Below are 15,754 nucleotides of genomic sequence, written 5' to 3'. Positions count from 1 at the left end.
CACGCAGTCTGTCCCCCAAAGGGAACGACCATGAGCTGGCCACCGCCCTGGCCCATGGAGGCCGGCCCCTGGTTTCTGACACATGTACGTGGGGCCCAGAAACAGGTCTGTGTGAGGAGACAGAACCCAAACACTTAAAAACTGATCTCTTCAATAATATTCATACCCAAGAGGGCCTATAGGACAAACAGCAGGAAATGTATCCTCTCAGCGCATGGGGATCGCCACCCGAGCAGCACTGTGCTGTGGGAGGGGGATGCACTAAAAATACCCCGTAAGGATAAACACAAACACAGACTCAATAAGGAAAACAGACCCTTCTCAAGGAAGGTGTCACAACAAAGGTTCAAAGCACAATAAAAAAGCAAAAGCAAGTGGGCTGGTGTATTTTGTCCACCTGGAGACGGTCTTACCCAGAGTGGTGGCCTACGTGGGGCACCTGCCTCTGAATCAGGCAACCAGAGGCCAGTGCCCCCGCCTGCCCCGTGTACCTCAGGAGGGTATGCTCACCAGGGCAGGGCCAGGGCTGCATCCTGAGCCTTGTGTCCATGGCCACAGCCACTACCAGCATGAGAGGGGACAAGGGGCAGTCACCCAGAGCTCGGTGAGCACACCAGAACTCCTACAGGAGCTCCCACCCTCTCCCACTGGGGGCCCAAGGACACATCGACCTGCCCTGGGAGCGCCAATCCAGCGGCATCAACACCATTCAGTTACAAAGACACAGATGGGCCACCTGAAGGGTCAGCTTCAGCAAGCCTGCTAGAAGTCGACCATGCAGTGCAACGCAAGGTGAGCTACAGACGTTCCTGCCACAGCCAAAACTGACGTGCGAAAGGGAAGTTAGAGAGCAGCCGCACGAAGGCACGCTCAGTACGACTGGTGGCGTCTCCAGCAAACCTCTGCAAGAATGCACGTGGTCACTGTCTTTACATCCTAACACAAGCACCTGAGCCGAGGTAAGTCCACCTGGGGAAGATGTAAAGATAGTGGACAGGCCCTGGGGTCCTGGCCCTAAAAAGGACAAGGCCAGGGAATCTGTCCTGGGTCAGGGAGGCAAGGATGCAAGGGGACGGCTTTACTTCGGAAGCGCACGGAGGAGCAGCCCCAGGAAATCCCCAAGCCTCCCCAGGTAAACTGCTGAGGAGCACCTAACAGGGACAATTGATGTATAATTCCAACAGCAGAAAACCTTAACCCTTGGATGCTACTTCACCTAGAAACACAAGACTTAGTCGTAGGAAAGGACAACTCTGATGGGAGAGGTGTGAGTCCCACAGGGTCATGGGGAGCATGCGCCACGCCACAGGCAGCACCTCCATGAGACTGGAGGAAGCTGCCCCAACCATCCGGGGTCACTGTAGAGCATGGTTAACTTTACCCTGACCGTTAGCAAGCAGGACTCCCCTGTACCTCCTAAGACGAATGAAAGGTGTGATCCATGTACCGTCATACTTACTCTGTCAATGGGTATGATTCCGGGTATTTCAGTATATTCCCCAAGGGGTGCGGCCACCACCAACATGACTTCCCATGCTCTCCTCACCCACTAGCGGTCACCCCCTAGCTCCCCTGCCCCAACTCCAAAACAACCAGTGTCCTTTTTGTGTCCGCAGGTTTGCCCATTCAGGATCTCTCACGGAGGGGGAACTTCACCCGAAACGACCCCTGTACCCTGCCTCTCATGAAGCATCACGTTCCAAGGATGGTGCACGAGGGGCGGGTACCAGCGCTTCACCTCGGGGCTGCCTGGGATGATGTGGCTATTAACACTCACGCGGCGTCTGTATTCACGGGTACACACGCAGGAGCAACGCTAACTCTGTGTTTAATGCCCCAGGGAACCGCCACACTGTCTGCCAAGGCTGTCGCACCATACCACTTTCCACCAGCAAAGGGTAGGTTCTGATGTCCCCACATCATCATCAACACTTGCCTCGGTCTTTGATGCACTGTCCCAGGGGCGTGAGGGCCCCTCCTGTTAAAGACCCAAACACTGACAACACTGGCCACCGGTCCTCACTAACGTGCCTTCGCCATATCATCTCCCTTAACACCAGTCTCAAAGTCCTCAGGAGGATTCCAGCTCATGTCTTTTTGGAGGAAGAAAGTAAGGCCCCAGGGGAGGACCTGGCAGCTGTCCACGGCAGGGGACCACTGGGCCACCTCAACCCTTGGCCGCTCCTCCCTCTGTGCCAGCATCAGAACCACTCACGGCCTGATGACGGGAGGACCTGTACCCAGACCACTACAAACTCCAATGCATCAGTAAGAGAAAGGCAGACACGTTACAGAAACCTTGGTGAGGGTCCCCAACAGGCTCTTCACAAAGGACTGCCTCCAAATGGCCAGGCGACAAAGGCTTGGGGCAGGGGGCAAGAGAAGTGCTGCAGCCAGTAAGCGTCCAGGACAGACATCCCCGAGGGAGGCCCAAGGACATGGTGCTCACGTAGCACCTGGAACAGGGCGGCTCCAAAGCCCTGCCCCCAGCCCCACTCAGCACAGCGGCTCTGCTCCCTTCCAGCTTTTTTTTTTTTTCCCCCTTCCAGCTTCTGTCTAGGAAGGAGCTGCCACAGATGGAGAGGCCTGGGAGCCTGAGCACCTCACAGTCTGTGCCAACGGGAGCCCATCAGCTTCGATCTCATGGGAAACACCTCCCTGCACAGGGGGGAAGCAGACCCAGAGCAACTGACTCCCTGTCATGTCCCAGGTGGCACTGCCTGGGAAGGCACAACCATCACCTGGCCCTGATGATAGCCTTGACTCAAATCACTTGGGGAGCCAGAAACATGCGTTCACAGGTGCAGGCTCACCTGCTAGGTGGCCCTTCCCATCTCAGGGGCTTGGGCCTGGAATGCTGCAGTTCTCCAGGGCAGCGCCCATTAATCCCCAGATCTGGCTGGGGCTGGTCACACTGGTCCTCAGCCCCACTTCTCAGGAGGAGATTATCTCCTCCTAGCACACAGCCCTGCACCCAGGCGCTGGGTCATGGAAGCAGCAGAGCCTGAGGAGGGCCTGGTCCCAGGGGGCCAGGTGGCTATCTGTGTAGTCTATTGGAAGAGGTAAGAGCGCAGGTGCAGAGAGCCTGGCACACCAGTGACTCCGACACCCCCAGGGGCAGGTGCTGATGACCCTGATACCTACCTGGCACCTTGCTCAGGCAGAAAGCCCACAGTGGACAGACAAGCTAACCCTGCCAAGGGCCAGCAGGGCTGCTGGGGCCAGGCGGGGTGGATGGCCCCCGCTGGTGACCCTCCTGCCGGGGCAGCCATGGGACCACAAACTACTCTGTCTCCTCACAGGTGAGCTACACACCAATGTCAGAAACAAGATGGCTTACAGGACACAATCTTGTGGACAGCAGCTAGAGTCGCTCTGGAATCTTCCATCTATGAGATCAGACCCTGACTAATGCAGTCCACCACTGGAAGAAGCGTTTAGTTAATCCCAACAAGTGGGAGACCAGACAGCCAGCCTGAGCAGCTTCCGGGAGCCCCAGAGAGAGAAACAACAGAAGGGGGGGCCAAGCTCCCATACAAGGACAGAACCCAGAGGCCTGTGACACCCTTGCAGGGTCCCCACCAGCCACCTCTCAGAGCCAGGGTATCAGCAGAGTCTATGTGGCGGCTGGGGTGAGGGCAGGGCTCAAGTGCAGTGAGCCCCACCCTGGGACCTTCCAGTCCAACAGCAGCCTAAGGCCAGCACTCTTAACATTCCAGATCACAGAGGACACAGCTGGGGAGGGGGCACCCAAACCCCCACATACACTGTGGGAGGGAGGGAGACCTGGCCTATGGGAACACAAACACCAGTGGGCCCAGGGCACCCGTGCCCAGTGGCTAGTGGGCACCACCTCAGTGGGGTCAGGGTGCCTGTGCCCAGCGGCTGGTGGGCACCCCCTCAGTGGGGTCAGGGCACCTGTGCCCGGTGGCTGGTGGGCACCCCCTCGGTGAGGTCAGGGCACCTGTGCCTGGCGGCTGGTGGGTACCTCCTCGGTGGGGTCAGGGCGCCCATGCCTGGCAAGTGGCAGATGCTCAGTAAATGCCTACGGATGAAGAACAGGTTAGACATGGGGACACTGTGGGGTGGGGGGCCCATACCAGAAGTGGGTGGGTGGGTGGGGACTACAGGCCAGTGAATAGACAGGTGCTAGCAGGTCAGCTGGGATGGCTGGTGAGGGGCCTGTTACAGTCTACTGGGGGTTCCAGGGCAGCTGGAGGGCGGGGCGGGGGGGCGCTGTATGCACACTCACACAAACTTGGCCTGGCTGACCAGGGACCCCTCCCGTCCCAGGCAGTCCATGTGTGACATCTGCCCCCATCAACCCCATCCTCCCACTGGGTCGCTTCCGGCCTCAGTTCTCCCTTGGAGCACCCATACACTGGTTGTGGGGGTCAGACAAACCAGACTGAGGACAGACACCCACATGGGAACAGAACGTGGCTGCCTCGGATGGATGTCACCCCCCACCCGCCCACATTTGTCCCATCGCCAACCACGCACCCCAGCTGCCCTGGGCAGCGTCCAAACATTAAGCTGCTTTTAGAACACTGGGAATCCACTCTTGGGCGGGAGGGATTTAGCCAGAATCGGGTGCATTTAGAGAAGATTACACCCTAATTGCCTCAGTGTCAGCAGGCAGGCTCCTGGCCAGCTGAGCCCCAGGGCTGGCAACGGTCCCCTGGGACCCAGGCTCTACCACCCGGGGACCTAGAGGCCAGTCCTAGCACCAGGGGACAAGCCCCTGTGTTCCTGCAGCAACTGGGTGCCCAACACAAACCTCATTCAACAGCCTGCAGCCATGGTAGGAAGGGCAGTGGTCCAGTGGCCATCTGCCCCAAGCCCTCAGGACAGCTTGGCCTAGAAATACCAGGAGAGCAGTCTGCACTGGGAATCTGAGCATCTCCATGATGAGCCCCATGTACAAGGGACACCCAGCAAGCCACAGGGTTAGCCAGTGGGCAGAGCTTCCACCTTGGGACCCAGGGTTCTGCAACCTTGGGACAGATGGTCTACGGCTTTGGCCAGAGGGACACAGTAGGCCTCAGGGGTGAGTACCCTCACACCTGGCTCTCTGTCATGGTCACCGGCAGGGTTGGCCCCACGTGCCCCCAAGGAACCAATGCAGGATCACTGGCCACGAGGGGCTCCCACGCCTAAGGAGAGAGGACACTGCTCCACATGGGGAGACAGCCTCACCCTCCATGCCACACACCTTGGGACTGGGCAGAGGGGTAAGGCTGGCAGAGCCCTCCTGTGCTGTGACACACATACATGCACACGAGCCACCCTCACCCTCCAAGATGTCGGGGACCATTGTACAGCCTGTGACAACAGCACCAGCATGGCTCACATGCAGCAGCCACCCCACCAACTTCAGCCCACTGCCCTGCTCCTCTGGCTTCTCCAAGATCCATGGCCACAACTAGGTCCTAAAAATAGGGAGGCATTCCAGACCTGAGCTGGTGCAAGCACAGGTGCTTGACCCAAACACCTGCACACGGACGATTACAGCAGCTTTGCCAGCCAGTAATCGTGCAAAACTGGAAGTGACCAAGATGCCCCGGCTTCAATGGATAAACAAACTGTGGTTACATCCATGGAAAAATGTGTGCAAACTTTAAAATATCATTTAGAAAGTTGGGGGACCCTGGGAAGGAATGCAGAACGTGCTTAAACAATCTACCTGTACTTCAGATGGATGAAGCCACCTCACCGAAGGGGACAGGGGACACGGTGCTGGCTCAAGCAACTGACTTGGCAATAAGCAGAGTGTAGAGGACCAAAGGCATAGAGGCACTGTGCTCCAGGTCAGCAGCACCCAGCACCAGCACCCAGGACTGGAGCACCCTGTAGCACCAGAGAGAAGGAAGGAGGGACGGAGTAATGGAATAATCACAACCGTGAGTGTAGAAGTGAGGCACTCCACAGAGCACAGGGAAAGATGTGTGCTGGGCAGCCAGAGCATGTGGGAGCCCCGCCTGGGCCAACCATAAATGCAGGGTGTTCCTGAAGACCTGTCTCAAGGCCAGTGAAGACGAGGAGCAGGCTCAGGGTGGAGCCCAGCACCGGCACCGGTACCCAAGGGGGCCAGACCTAGGGGCCTAATGGTTTGGAAAGAGGTTTCCAGAGGGTGGTGGCCACATGAATGACAGTGGCGGCACCAAACCTCAACAGGTGTGTGTATGTCACCCTTCTGGAGAGAGCGAGCAGCCCGTGGGGCGAGTAGCCCGCGGGACACCTGGAGGAACGGGTGTCAGGTCCAGCCACTGGCTACTCCACACCCTTCCCAACTACTGCCTGGGTCAAGTGCACAGGCTAGTAAGCTGATCACTGGGCTGGTTTATCAGGAGTAAAGTCAACTCTCACTGAGTGGGACCCAAAGGGAAGGAAAATCCCATGAAGACGCTGTCCTGTGGCAGCCTTCAAAGACAAGGGCACAAGGACACAGAGAGGTGCTGGTTATTTTGCTTTATAACCACGTGCATTCTCTTGCTTTCTGTCAAGATCTAATAAAAGGATTACCCTAAACTGACAAGAGACCATGAGCAACCTCATGAGCTGAAGACCGGGGCATGCAGAGGCACACACACATCCCCACGGCTCAGGGGACACACTAAAGGATGGACACCTGATAAAACCAGTAACACACAATCAAGACAGTGAGATAACTGCACAGATCAATGGACACAACAGAGCAACTGAATAGGCCCATCCATGGCGATTGGACCTCGCAGAGGAGCACAGGAAACACAACAGAGCAAAACTCAGTCTAGTCTCTTCAATAACAGAGACCCCATGCAAAAAAGCAAGTCTGGGCCTGACCTAAACATAAAAGGCAAACCTCAGAGCTTCCAGAGAAAAATGCAGCGGAGGAGTCGGTGTGATCTTGGTTTTAGTGATGCAAATCTTAGCACTGAGAGCACAACCCACAAAAGAAAAAGGACACAAAAATTAAAACCACTCCAGACGTGGTTTTGAGAGAAAAAAAGACCAGCTGCAGACTGGGAGAAATGACCTGCAAATGAGGACTTGTGTCCTTAAACAGTAAGAAACAACTCAGTTTTCAAAATAGCAAAAGATGAGCGCTATATCTTACCAGGGACACACAGACGGCCAATAAGCCTGAGACAAGCTGCTGCGCATCTGGTGTCATCAGGGAAGTGGCAGTAAGATGCAACTCACGCTTACTGGAATGGCCAAACCCTGGAGCACTGATGATGCCCAGCGCTGGTGAGGATGCAGAACAGCAGGCACGTGCAGTCAGGCTGTGGGACACTGGCTGGCACAGCCATTCCGAGGAGCCTGGTGGTCTCCTGCACAACTGAGCATATTCCACACAGCAACTGCATGCCCAGGTGTTGACCCAAACACCTGCACACGGACGATTACAGCAGCTTTGCCAGCCAGTAATCGTGCAAAACTGGAAGTGACCAAGATGCCCGGCTTCAATGGATAAACAAACTGTGGTTACATTCACGGAAAAAATGTGTGCAAACTTTAAAATATCATTTAGAAGGTTGGGGGACCCTGGGAAGGAATGCAGAACGTGCTTAAACAATCTACCTGTACTTCAGATGGATGAAGCCACCTCACCGAAGGGGACAGGGGACACGGTGCTGGCTCAAGCAACTGACCTGGCAATAAGCAGAGTGTAGAGGACCAAAGGCATAGAGGCACTGTGCTCCAGGTCAGCAGCACCCAGCACCAGCACCCAGGACTGGAGCACCTTGCAGAACCAGAGAGAAGGAGGGAGGGACGGAGCAACGGAACAATCACGACCATGAGTATGTCCACCAGGTGCAGGACAGACGGGAGAGTGCCAGGGGCCGAAGCTGAACAAGTGGACAACAAAGTAGAGCAGCTACTGGATCATAACACAAACATCACAAAGTACCTGTGGGCCAACAGCAATATAAACCAGGAAACGGGTCCCTAAATGAATGGGAAGAAACAGGTCTCCCACTCAGATATGTAGAAGCTCCCAGCCAGGAGGGCTCTGGAAGGGGGGGGGGCGCCCTGGCTGTGGAGACTCAACACCTCCAGTCAGGGAGAAGAGCACCTCACTCCTGCAGCCCTCCTCCCAGAAACCCATCACCCCATCCCAACCATGAGAAATCCCAGCTGAGGGACATCCAGCAAAACACCTGCCTGGCACCCCTCAAAGCTGTCAAGGTCACCACAAACAAGGGAAGCCTGAGGAACTACCCAACCAGGAAGAGTCTGAGGATAAGTGAGGTCTGTCCTGTGGGACCCCACATTGGGTCCTGCAGTAGGAAAAGGACAGCTGCTGTTTTCCGGGGACAAGACTGCACATGAGCGAAGGCTGAACTCCCACCAGCCCCTACTGTTCCTCAAACATCACCCATTTCTGGAACAAATTCGCATTTTCAAAGCAGGTTGTTGTCGCAGAATGGACCGTGTCACCACGCTGGCCACGATGGCAAAGGGACATGGGTGTTGATGAGAACTGGCTTGGGGACTTCTGGGGGGCTGCCCTCCTTAACCTGGGTAAGTCTCTGCAGCAGGTGCCAGGGGGACAGCACACAGCCTGCCTGGCTCAGCCCTGCTCCGTCCAGGGCCGACACTCCCTCTGAGCACCCTGGGTCACAGTGCTAGGACCTTTAGGGGACCCCCCAGGCGGCTGAACAAGTGGGACTCCAGCAGGACATATGGGCTGGGGTGCGAGGGGGAAGGAGAGAGGAGGGCCCAGGGGACCCCAGGCAGCACACGACAGGTCCCAGGGCCCTCCCCACGCCATGACTGCCAGGACTTCAGGGATGCGCTGGCCTCAAACAAGGAGACTGAGGCCTAGGGAGGGGACCGCCGGGGGTCACATCAAGCTTGGCTGGCATACAGCTGGGCTGTGGGCTCCCCCACCCCAGGCCCAGACCCGTGGAATGGGGACAAGCATGGCCCCACTGTGCTGGGTTACAGGGAGCTGGCATCTCTGTGCATCAGTCAGGGCACACCCTGGGTGCTCATGAGCACTGGCGGGCAGGCGGGATGCACAAGGCCAGTCTGATGAACGTGCCAGACAGGCCACAACCGCCCAGCAACCCAGGAGCCAGGCCAGCACTGGCTGAGGGCACAGTCCTGTCAACTTTGTAAAGAAGAAAAAGGAACAGAAAGACAAGCGTGGGGCCCCAGGGAGACAGGAGGCAGTTGGGGGCCCCAGGACGGGCATCCAGAGGACCCTGCTTGGCTCCTGACACCAGCAGGGTGCCGGCACCACAACATGTCAGGGCCATACAGGGAAGTCCCACCACTGACTGCACCTGAGGGGATTGTGATGATGCTAAGGGGCTGTTAATGTTGCCAGGTGTGAAGATTTACCTGAGGGCTATCAAACATTTAACTTACATTTTATTAAAAAAGAGTTCCTCCTTCCAGAGAAGCAAGGCCCAGGAAGAGGCTGCTGGAGCCGGAGCCGCAGGCAAAAGACCCCAAGAGCCAGCCGCATGCATCCCTCTGCCCGGGCTCTGCCCGGGATGTCCTCTGCAGCAGGGGCACGAGGCAGACAACTGCCTTCACCACGACCGAGTCCATGGACACAGCGCCAGGAATGGAAATGCACAGCGTCCTCCGAACTGGCGGAAACCAGGGCTCTGCACGACAGCGAAGCCTGTTTGCCCACAGCCCAAGCGTGACACTGCGGGGCCTCCGCAGCCATGATAGGCCCAGCTTCTCTCCTCCCACGACTGCCACCCCACGCCCCAGCACACACTGCCTATCCTGCGCCCGCTTGGCTCACAGTGATTTATGGTCTACAAAGGAGGCCAGGCCCCAGACCTCCCTGCCGCCGCCTGCCTGAGCAATGCTGCGCTGGTCCCCCTCAGGGCAGAGCCTGCAAGCCCCTGGTGACCCCTGCCCACCAGGCACTCCACAGCACTAAGGAGAAGCCAGTCTCTCTGCACCCCAATGCGTGCAGCGGCACGTCACCTGGTGCACCAACGTGGAGAAGCGATTCACGAACAGGACAGAAGGTCCTCCTGCCTCACAGGAAGGGCCAGGGTGCCCAGCAAGTCCATGTGCACCTGCCCATGCCCTCCAGGGGTGCCGGCTCCCTGCCCGGACCACAGGAACCTGCCCCGCCTGGCAGGCAGAGCTGTGGGTGAGGGGCACCCGGCTCTCCGGTCCACCCCTCCTGAAGCCAGGCAGACGCTGCGCCCATGTCACTTCAGCACCTCCCGCTGCTGGGGCCATAGCCCTGAGGCTCCTGCCCACCCCTCCTCTTGAGAAGTGGCTCTGTCACACAAGCCACCAGATGGGACAGGAGGGGCCACGAGGGCCACGCAGGACCCTGGCACTTAGGGCAGCGGGAGGGCCCTTCAGTTTGCTCTCCGATTCCTGCTCGACACAGCTCCATAAGCAGCAAGGTGGGTACATCTAGCAGCGCAGCCACAAGGGCAGAGTGGTCCCTGTCCTCGGACACCCAGTGCCTCCCGTGGGCAGGGCAGCCAGCACCCCCAGGGACCCCGCATACCCCCAGGCAGCCAGCACTGGAGGGCATGGGTCCCCCAGAAGACTCCAGCCCAAGGCCTCTGCTCCACCTTCTAGAACATCCCCACAGGCTTCAGCCAAGTCAGGGCTCCTCCAATCCCCATGCAAACACCCGACGAGGACTCTAACCACCTCGTCCTCAGCAGGAACAGGGACCAGTCACACAGGCTCACAGCCCTGAGCAAAACTCGACTCTCTGTGCCTTGGTTTCCCCAGTTGTAGGATGGACATGACGAGGTGGTGGCCCCAAGGGCTGGTGTGGGGGCTGTAGCCGCCCGTAGGGCACAGGGAGGCGTTCCCAGCACCCTCCTCTGTCGATGAATCCAACCCACATCCATAGCTTCCCAGCAAAGAGCCCAATGCAACCCTGTGCCAAGGACCCCATCCTAGGCGTCACCTCACTGTCACCATCTGCTGAGAGCAGACAGAGAAGGAAGGAGTTGAGTGCCGGAGACAGCAGCTGCCCCCACCAGCTCCACCCTGGCTCTTCAGCTCAGCAGGACCAGAGGGACTCGGGGAGCCAGGCTCAGGCGAGTCCAGAGGGAAGCACCCAGGCCTCCAGGGCGGGCGGCTGCCTTCCAGGGCTGGGAGGGGGAGGGCTGTGGAGGTTGAGGGCAGGCTAAGCCAGGACTTGGGCCCCAGGCAGCAGCAGGCTCTGCCGCCCAGGACATGGGACCGTGGGGACAGCAGGCCCAAGGGAAGTGGAGGGAAGGAGCTGACAATGCTATATGGCAAGCACTAAGTAAGCACTTACTGTATGCTGGGCACCGTGCCCAGCCCGTGACACACCACAGCTCACCAATTCCACCTGCTGCATCCTGGGCCCCAAGTACATGGCACACACGAGATCCCAGGGTGGCCCCCAAGGCAGCGAGAGTGTCCACACCCCACCCTCCTGCCCTGAGACTACATTCACCTGGGGCCCTGGCCTAAGGCCCGCTCTCCAGCCCCCACACCCCTGGGGTACCTGCCTGAGCCAGCACAACGGCCCCCTTGTCCACAGCAGGGCAGATAGAGTGAGGTGAGGACACGGCCACTCAGGACAGGAAACACATGGCTGACCACACGGCTGACCACAGGCCACTGATAGTCTCTCCCTAGAGTAGGGAGGGGACAGTGGGACTCAGGGTGGCCTGGGCCTTATCAGGACACATTCAATAACGAGCAAAATGCTTAGGCCCAAAGGGCCAGCAGGTACCGGCCCACTACACATACACACGTACACACCATGGTGTCAGGACACACAGTTGCCAGGTTACAGAGGCTGCACGGCCACCACATGGCCCCCTCCCTGTCCTGAGCCCCAGCACAAAGTCACTCACCTGTGAGCAACCAGCCTGCTCCCCTCCCCCCAGACGGGACCACCTGCAAGAGCACAAACACCTCTGTTTGAAATACAATTTGTCAGTGACTGAAACAACTTTAGTTCCAGAAATTGTTTTAAAAGAACAAAAAAAGCTCACCTCTGTACAAGAGAAAAAAAAAAGACTCAACAAAATTTGTCTCCTTAAAACTTGATTTTTAAAATAAGAGTCAATCCAGGCCAGACCCGACTACAATGAAACTGGCTGAGGAGAGTCTGCGCTGGCACAGCTGAGAGGGACCCGGCTGTTTCCCGCATCATGCCTCACTCTGATGCGCCTTCCTCGGCTTCTGCCAGGATTTAGGCTGTGCGGTGTGCCCCTCACCTACAGCAGGGGGATGAGGGAGGGAACAGGGGCAGGCCAGTAGAGCCATGTGTCCGAGACCCAGGGCCCCACTCGTGCAGGAGCTAGGAGGGGACGTCCAGGGAAGCAGGCAGGTGCTGGATGAGCGCATGTGGAGACTGGCACACCATCTTCCCAACACCCCCCCTTCCCCGGGACCCACCCTCCAGACACACCCCACGAAACAGAGCCAACATTCCTGCGCTGGTCAAACACTTGTGTCTGTCACAGCAAGGAGCTGATGATGGAAGAGCCCCCACGTGGGGACTGGTTCTCTGCTGCAGTCGGTCCCCGTCCATTCTTTGAGTGGACATGAATGTGAACTTGTGAACACAGACAGGGACTGTGCTTGGGGCTGGGCGGGGGTGGGGAGGTGCTCAGCAGGCTGGGGGAGGGGAGGGTCCAAGGTGCTCCTGCTCCACCTTCTCTTTCCCCCCTCCCCTGCCCCCCTCCATTGCAGGTGCGTCCCCTCTACCATGGAGCCTTTGTGGGAGGGCCGGTGCCACCCCTCTGGCAGACAAAGTGTCAGCCAAACCTGGCTCGGAGGAGGCACCAAGACCTGCTGACAGGTGATGGGCCATGGGTCCCCTGCCCCACTGTCAGTCAGCTTCCTGATACTAATAACCCAACACCTGCTCTACCTTGCACAGATCCAAGCACCTGTGCAGACACGTTCTCCTCCTCGCTCTCAGAAGGGGACCCTACCAGTGTCCTCAGTGAACCAGGGAGGCTCTGGATAGGACAGGCACCTGCCTGAGGCCCCTGGGAGCAGACATGGCAAGAGGTGGGCATCAGCGAGGCAGCAAGAGTGCTGGACCCCAAGACCGAGGACCAAGGGCCACATGGAAAAGGGAAGTGTCAGGTGGGAAAGGGGCCCCGCCTTTTCAACCATACAATCCTCAGACCAACCCTGGATGCTGTGGTGGTGGTGGTGGTGGTGGGGGTGCAATGCTGTAGCAGGAGAAGCCAAGGCTCCAGCTCACAATCAACACCAGCAAGGAGCTGGGCCTGGATCCAAACCTGGATGCTCCGCCCACAAAGCAACTTCTCCCCGCTCCAGAGGGCTGCAAAGCGGGGAGACCCCGGAGAGCCCCGCCGTTCAAGTCACCAGAAAGACTTCATGAAGGCTGGTCCAGCTCTCCCCAGGGGCTCACGGACAGCCTGGGGTCCCACCTCAGCCCGGGGCCGAAATGACAGCGGAGACACAGGCTCCTCCGCGGATAAATACCCACAGAGCTGTCGCCGACCCTGGGACGGCAGCCAAGGCAGCCGAGGCAGGAAGTAGGCGGGAGAGGTAACCGGGGGGCCGTGGCGGAGCTGCGCCCAGGGGCGACCGGGGGACCCCGGCCGTCGTGGACGACCACACCGGAGGCCAGCCTACCGCGGCCCTGCCCCCAGGCCACGGAGTCCAGGCCTGGCCTCCCCAGGCCGCGGCCCTGCCTGCAGCCCACGCCCCCACCCCCCCAAACCCCCCGTGCCGAGGCCTGTAGCCGCAGCAGACACGGCCCCGCCCGCAGCCCCTGCCCGCCGAGGCCCGTCCACCATGCCCCCGGGGGCTGCAGGGCTGGCCGGGGTCGGCCCGGCCCGGGGTTGGGGCTCCGCTCGGCGGGCAGGGGACGGGGGGTCCCGGCCCGGCCGCCTCACCTCCTTGAGCTGCTCCAGCTCGCCGCGGATGGCCTCGTAGTCCACCTCGAGCTCCTCGAACTGCAGCTTGAGCTGGTGCTTCTCCTCCAGCACCGCCAGCCCGTACTCGGCCGCCTGGATCTTTTCGCGCGTGGTCTCGGCCAGCTCGTGCGACAGCCGCTTCACTTCGGCACGCAGCCACTCGGGCTGCGCCTCCATCACCAGCCGAGCGTACTCCTCCTCCTCCGACGGCGCCGACATGGTGGCCAGCGGCCAGCTAGCGCTGCTGCCGGCGAAGCTCAGGCCGGGTTCTCGACCCCTGCCGCCGCCGCTGCTGCTGCCGCCGCCGCCGCCGCCGCCGCCGCCGCCGCCCAGCCCGACGGCGCCCGGGCCGCCGCCGCGCAGCCGTAGTGCGCGCCGCGCCGCGTGGGGCACTGTGGGGGCCGTAGTCCCGCGCGCCCCGACTACAAGGCCCGTCGTGCCCCGCGCCGCCGGGCTCGGCCGTGATTGGCCTGCGGCTTGCGCTCGAGCGGGCCCCTTGTAACGCTTTTGCCTCAGTCACCGCCCCGCGCCCACTACAAGACCCGTCGTGCTCCACGCCACCGCCGGCCGTGATTGACCAACGCTGTGGCTTCCGCCGCCGCCCCCCGAGGTATTGTGGGGGCTGTAGTCCTGCCGCAGGCCGCAGTGGGCGACTGTCCTGCCAGCCGAGAGTGGTGCGCCGCTGCCGGGGGAGGCTGGCCGGTACAGGGTATCTTCTTTCGCTTCTTCCAGCAGTGTCGTAGTTTTCAGTCTACAAGCCCCTGCGTCCTTGGTTTACTCCGTCAGTCGTGTTTATGCTGTTGTCCGTGGCGCTGTTTTGTTCGTTTCCGACGAGCTCGTGCAGGGCTGTGTGTGCAAATGCGCGGGGTTCCTGCGTGTGTTGGTTTGTCGTCCTCTCACGGTGCTGGACTCCTTCGTGAGCGCTGACAGCGTGTCCGGGCTTTCTCCCTGTAAGATCTTACTTTCGCTGTCGGGTGTGGACACCTTGGCTGACTGCTGTGGCCGGAACTTGTACTCGGTGGACAGACGTGGGGACTGCGGGCGTCCTTGTCGTCTGACCTCAGGAAGGAGCGCTCAGTTGTACACCGAGACAGCGGGCTTCCCTGGGTCCTCCCGCGTGGCCTCTGCCGTGTGGAGGAAGCTCCCTTCTCCTAGCCTGTTTATCCTAAAGGTGCTGGACTTGACTACATGGTCTTCCGCGTCCATTGAGATGATCATGTGAATTTCCCCCTTTATTCTGTAATGTGGTGTCTTACATTGCTTGATTTTCTTTCTTTTTTTTTCTTAAGATTCTATTCATGTGAGAGAAAGAGCAGGAGCAAGGGGACGGGCAGAGGGAGAGGGAGAAAGCGGATTCGCCGCTAAGCAGGGACCTCCTCCCAACGTGGGGCTCCTTTCCAGGACCCCCAGGATCATGACCCGAGCTGAAGGCAGACGCTTCACCCGCGGAGCCACCCAGGTGCGCCCCCTACGTTGGTTGATGTTCTTATGTTGAACCATCCTTGCATTATGGGAATAAATCCCATTTGGTCGGACTGTATAATTCTTTCAATAAGCAGCAGAATTTGGTTGGTTAGTGTTTTGATGAGGATTTTTACATTAGCATTCAAAAGAAATAAATGAAAAAAAGACTCATAAAGAAGGTATTCTTAAAGATGTATGAAAATTATCCAGCTCTCCTGGTTAAGAAGATGGAGCTAAGTGGAACTGGATGTCATACAATGTTAAGTGGAGGCAGAAACAGAAGAGAGGGTCCCTGTGCACTCATCTCTGGAGCCAGCCTTGCTGGGTCCTTGCACGCTGCCCATACAACCGGAGGAGCCATGGAATCACCACGGTTTGAATGAGGGTGGGAGTATGGGGAGTCATTTTTCCTCTAA

General features: G+C 58.9%; 1 protein-coding gene across 2 annotated transcripts in view; it reads right to left on the bottom strand.

Annotated features, from left to right (window-relative positions):
- Positions 1–14,209, bottom strand: part of BICD2 (BICD cargo adaptor 2) — a 38,684-nt gene extending 24,475 nt beyond the window's left edge. For both annotated transcript variants that reach the window (XM_055309708.1, XM_055309709.1), the window contains exon 1: positions 13,854–14,209. In XM_055309708.1, the coding sequence (XP_055165683.1) occupies positions 13,854–14,093 (240 nt within the window). In that variant the 5' untranslated portion in view covers positions 14,094–14,209. The remainder of the gene's footprint in view (positions 1–13,853) is intronic.
- Positions 14,210–15,754: the final 1,545 nt, after the last annotated feature.

Source organism: Nyctereutes procyonoides, unplaced genomic scaffold, assembly GCF_905146905.1.
Source record: "Nyctereutes procyonoides isolate TBG_1078 unplaced genomic scaffold, NYPRO_anot_genome, whole genome shotgun sequence".
Lineage (NCBI taxonomy): Eukaryota > Metazoa > Chordata > Mammalia > Carnivora > Canidae > Nyctereutes > Nyctereutes procyonoides.
Note: the sequence above shows the minus strand (reverse complement) of the source record. Positions and strands in the feature narration are given on the sequence as shown.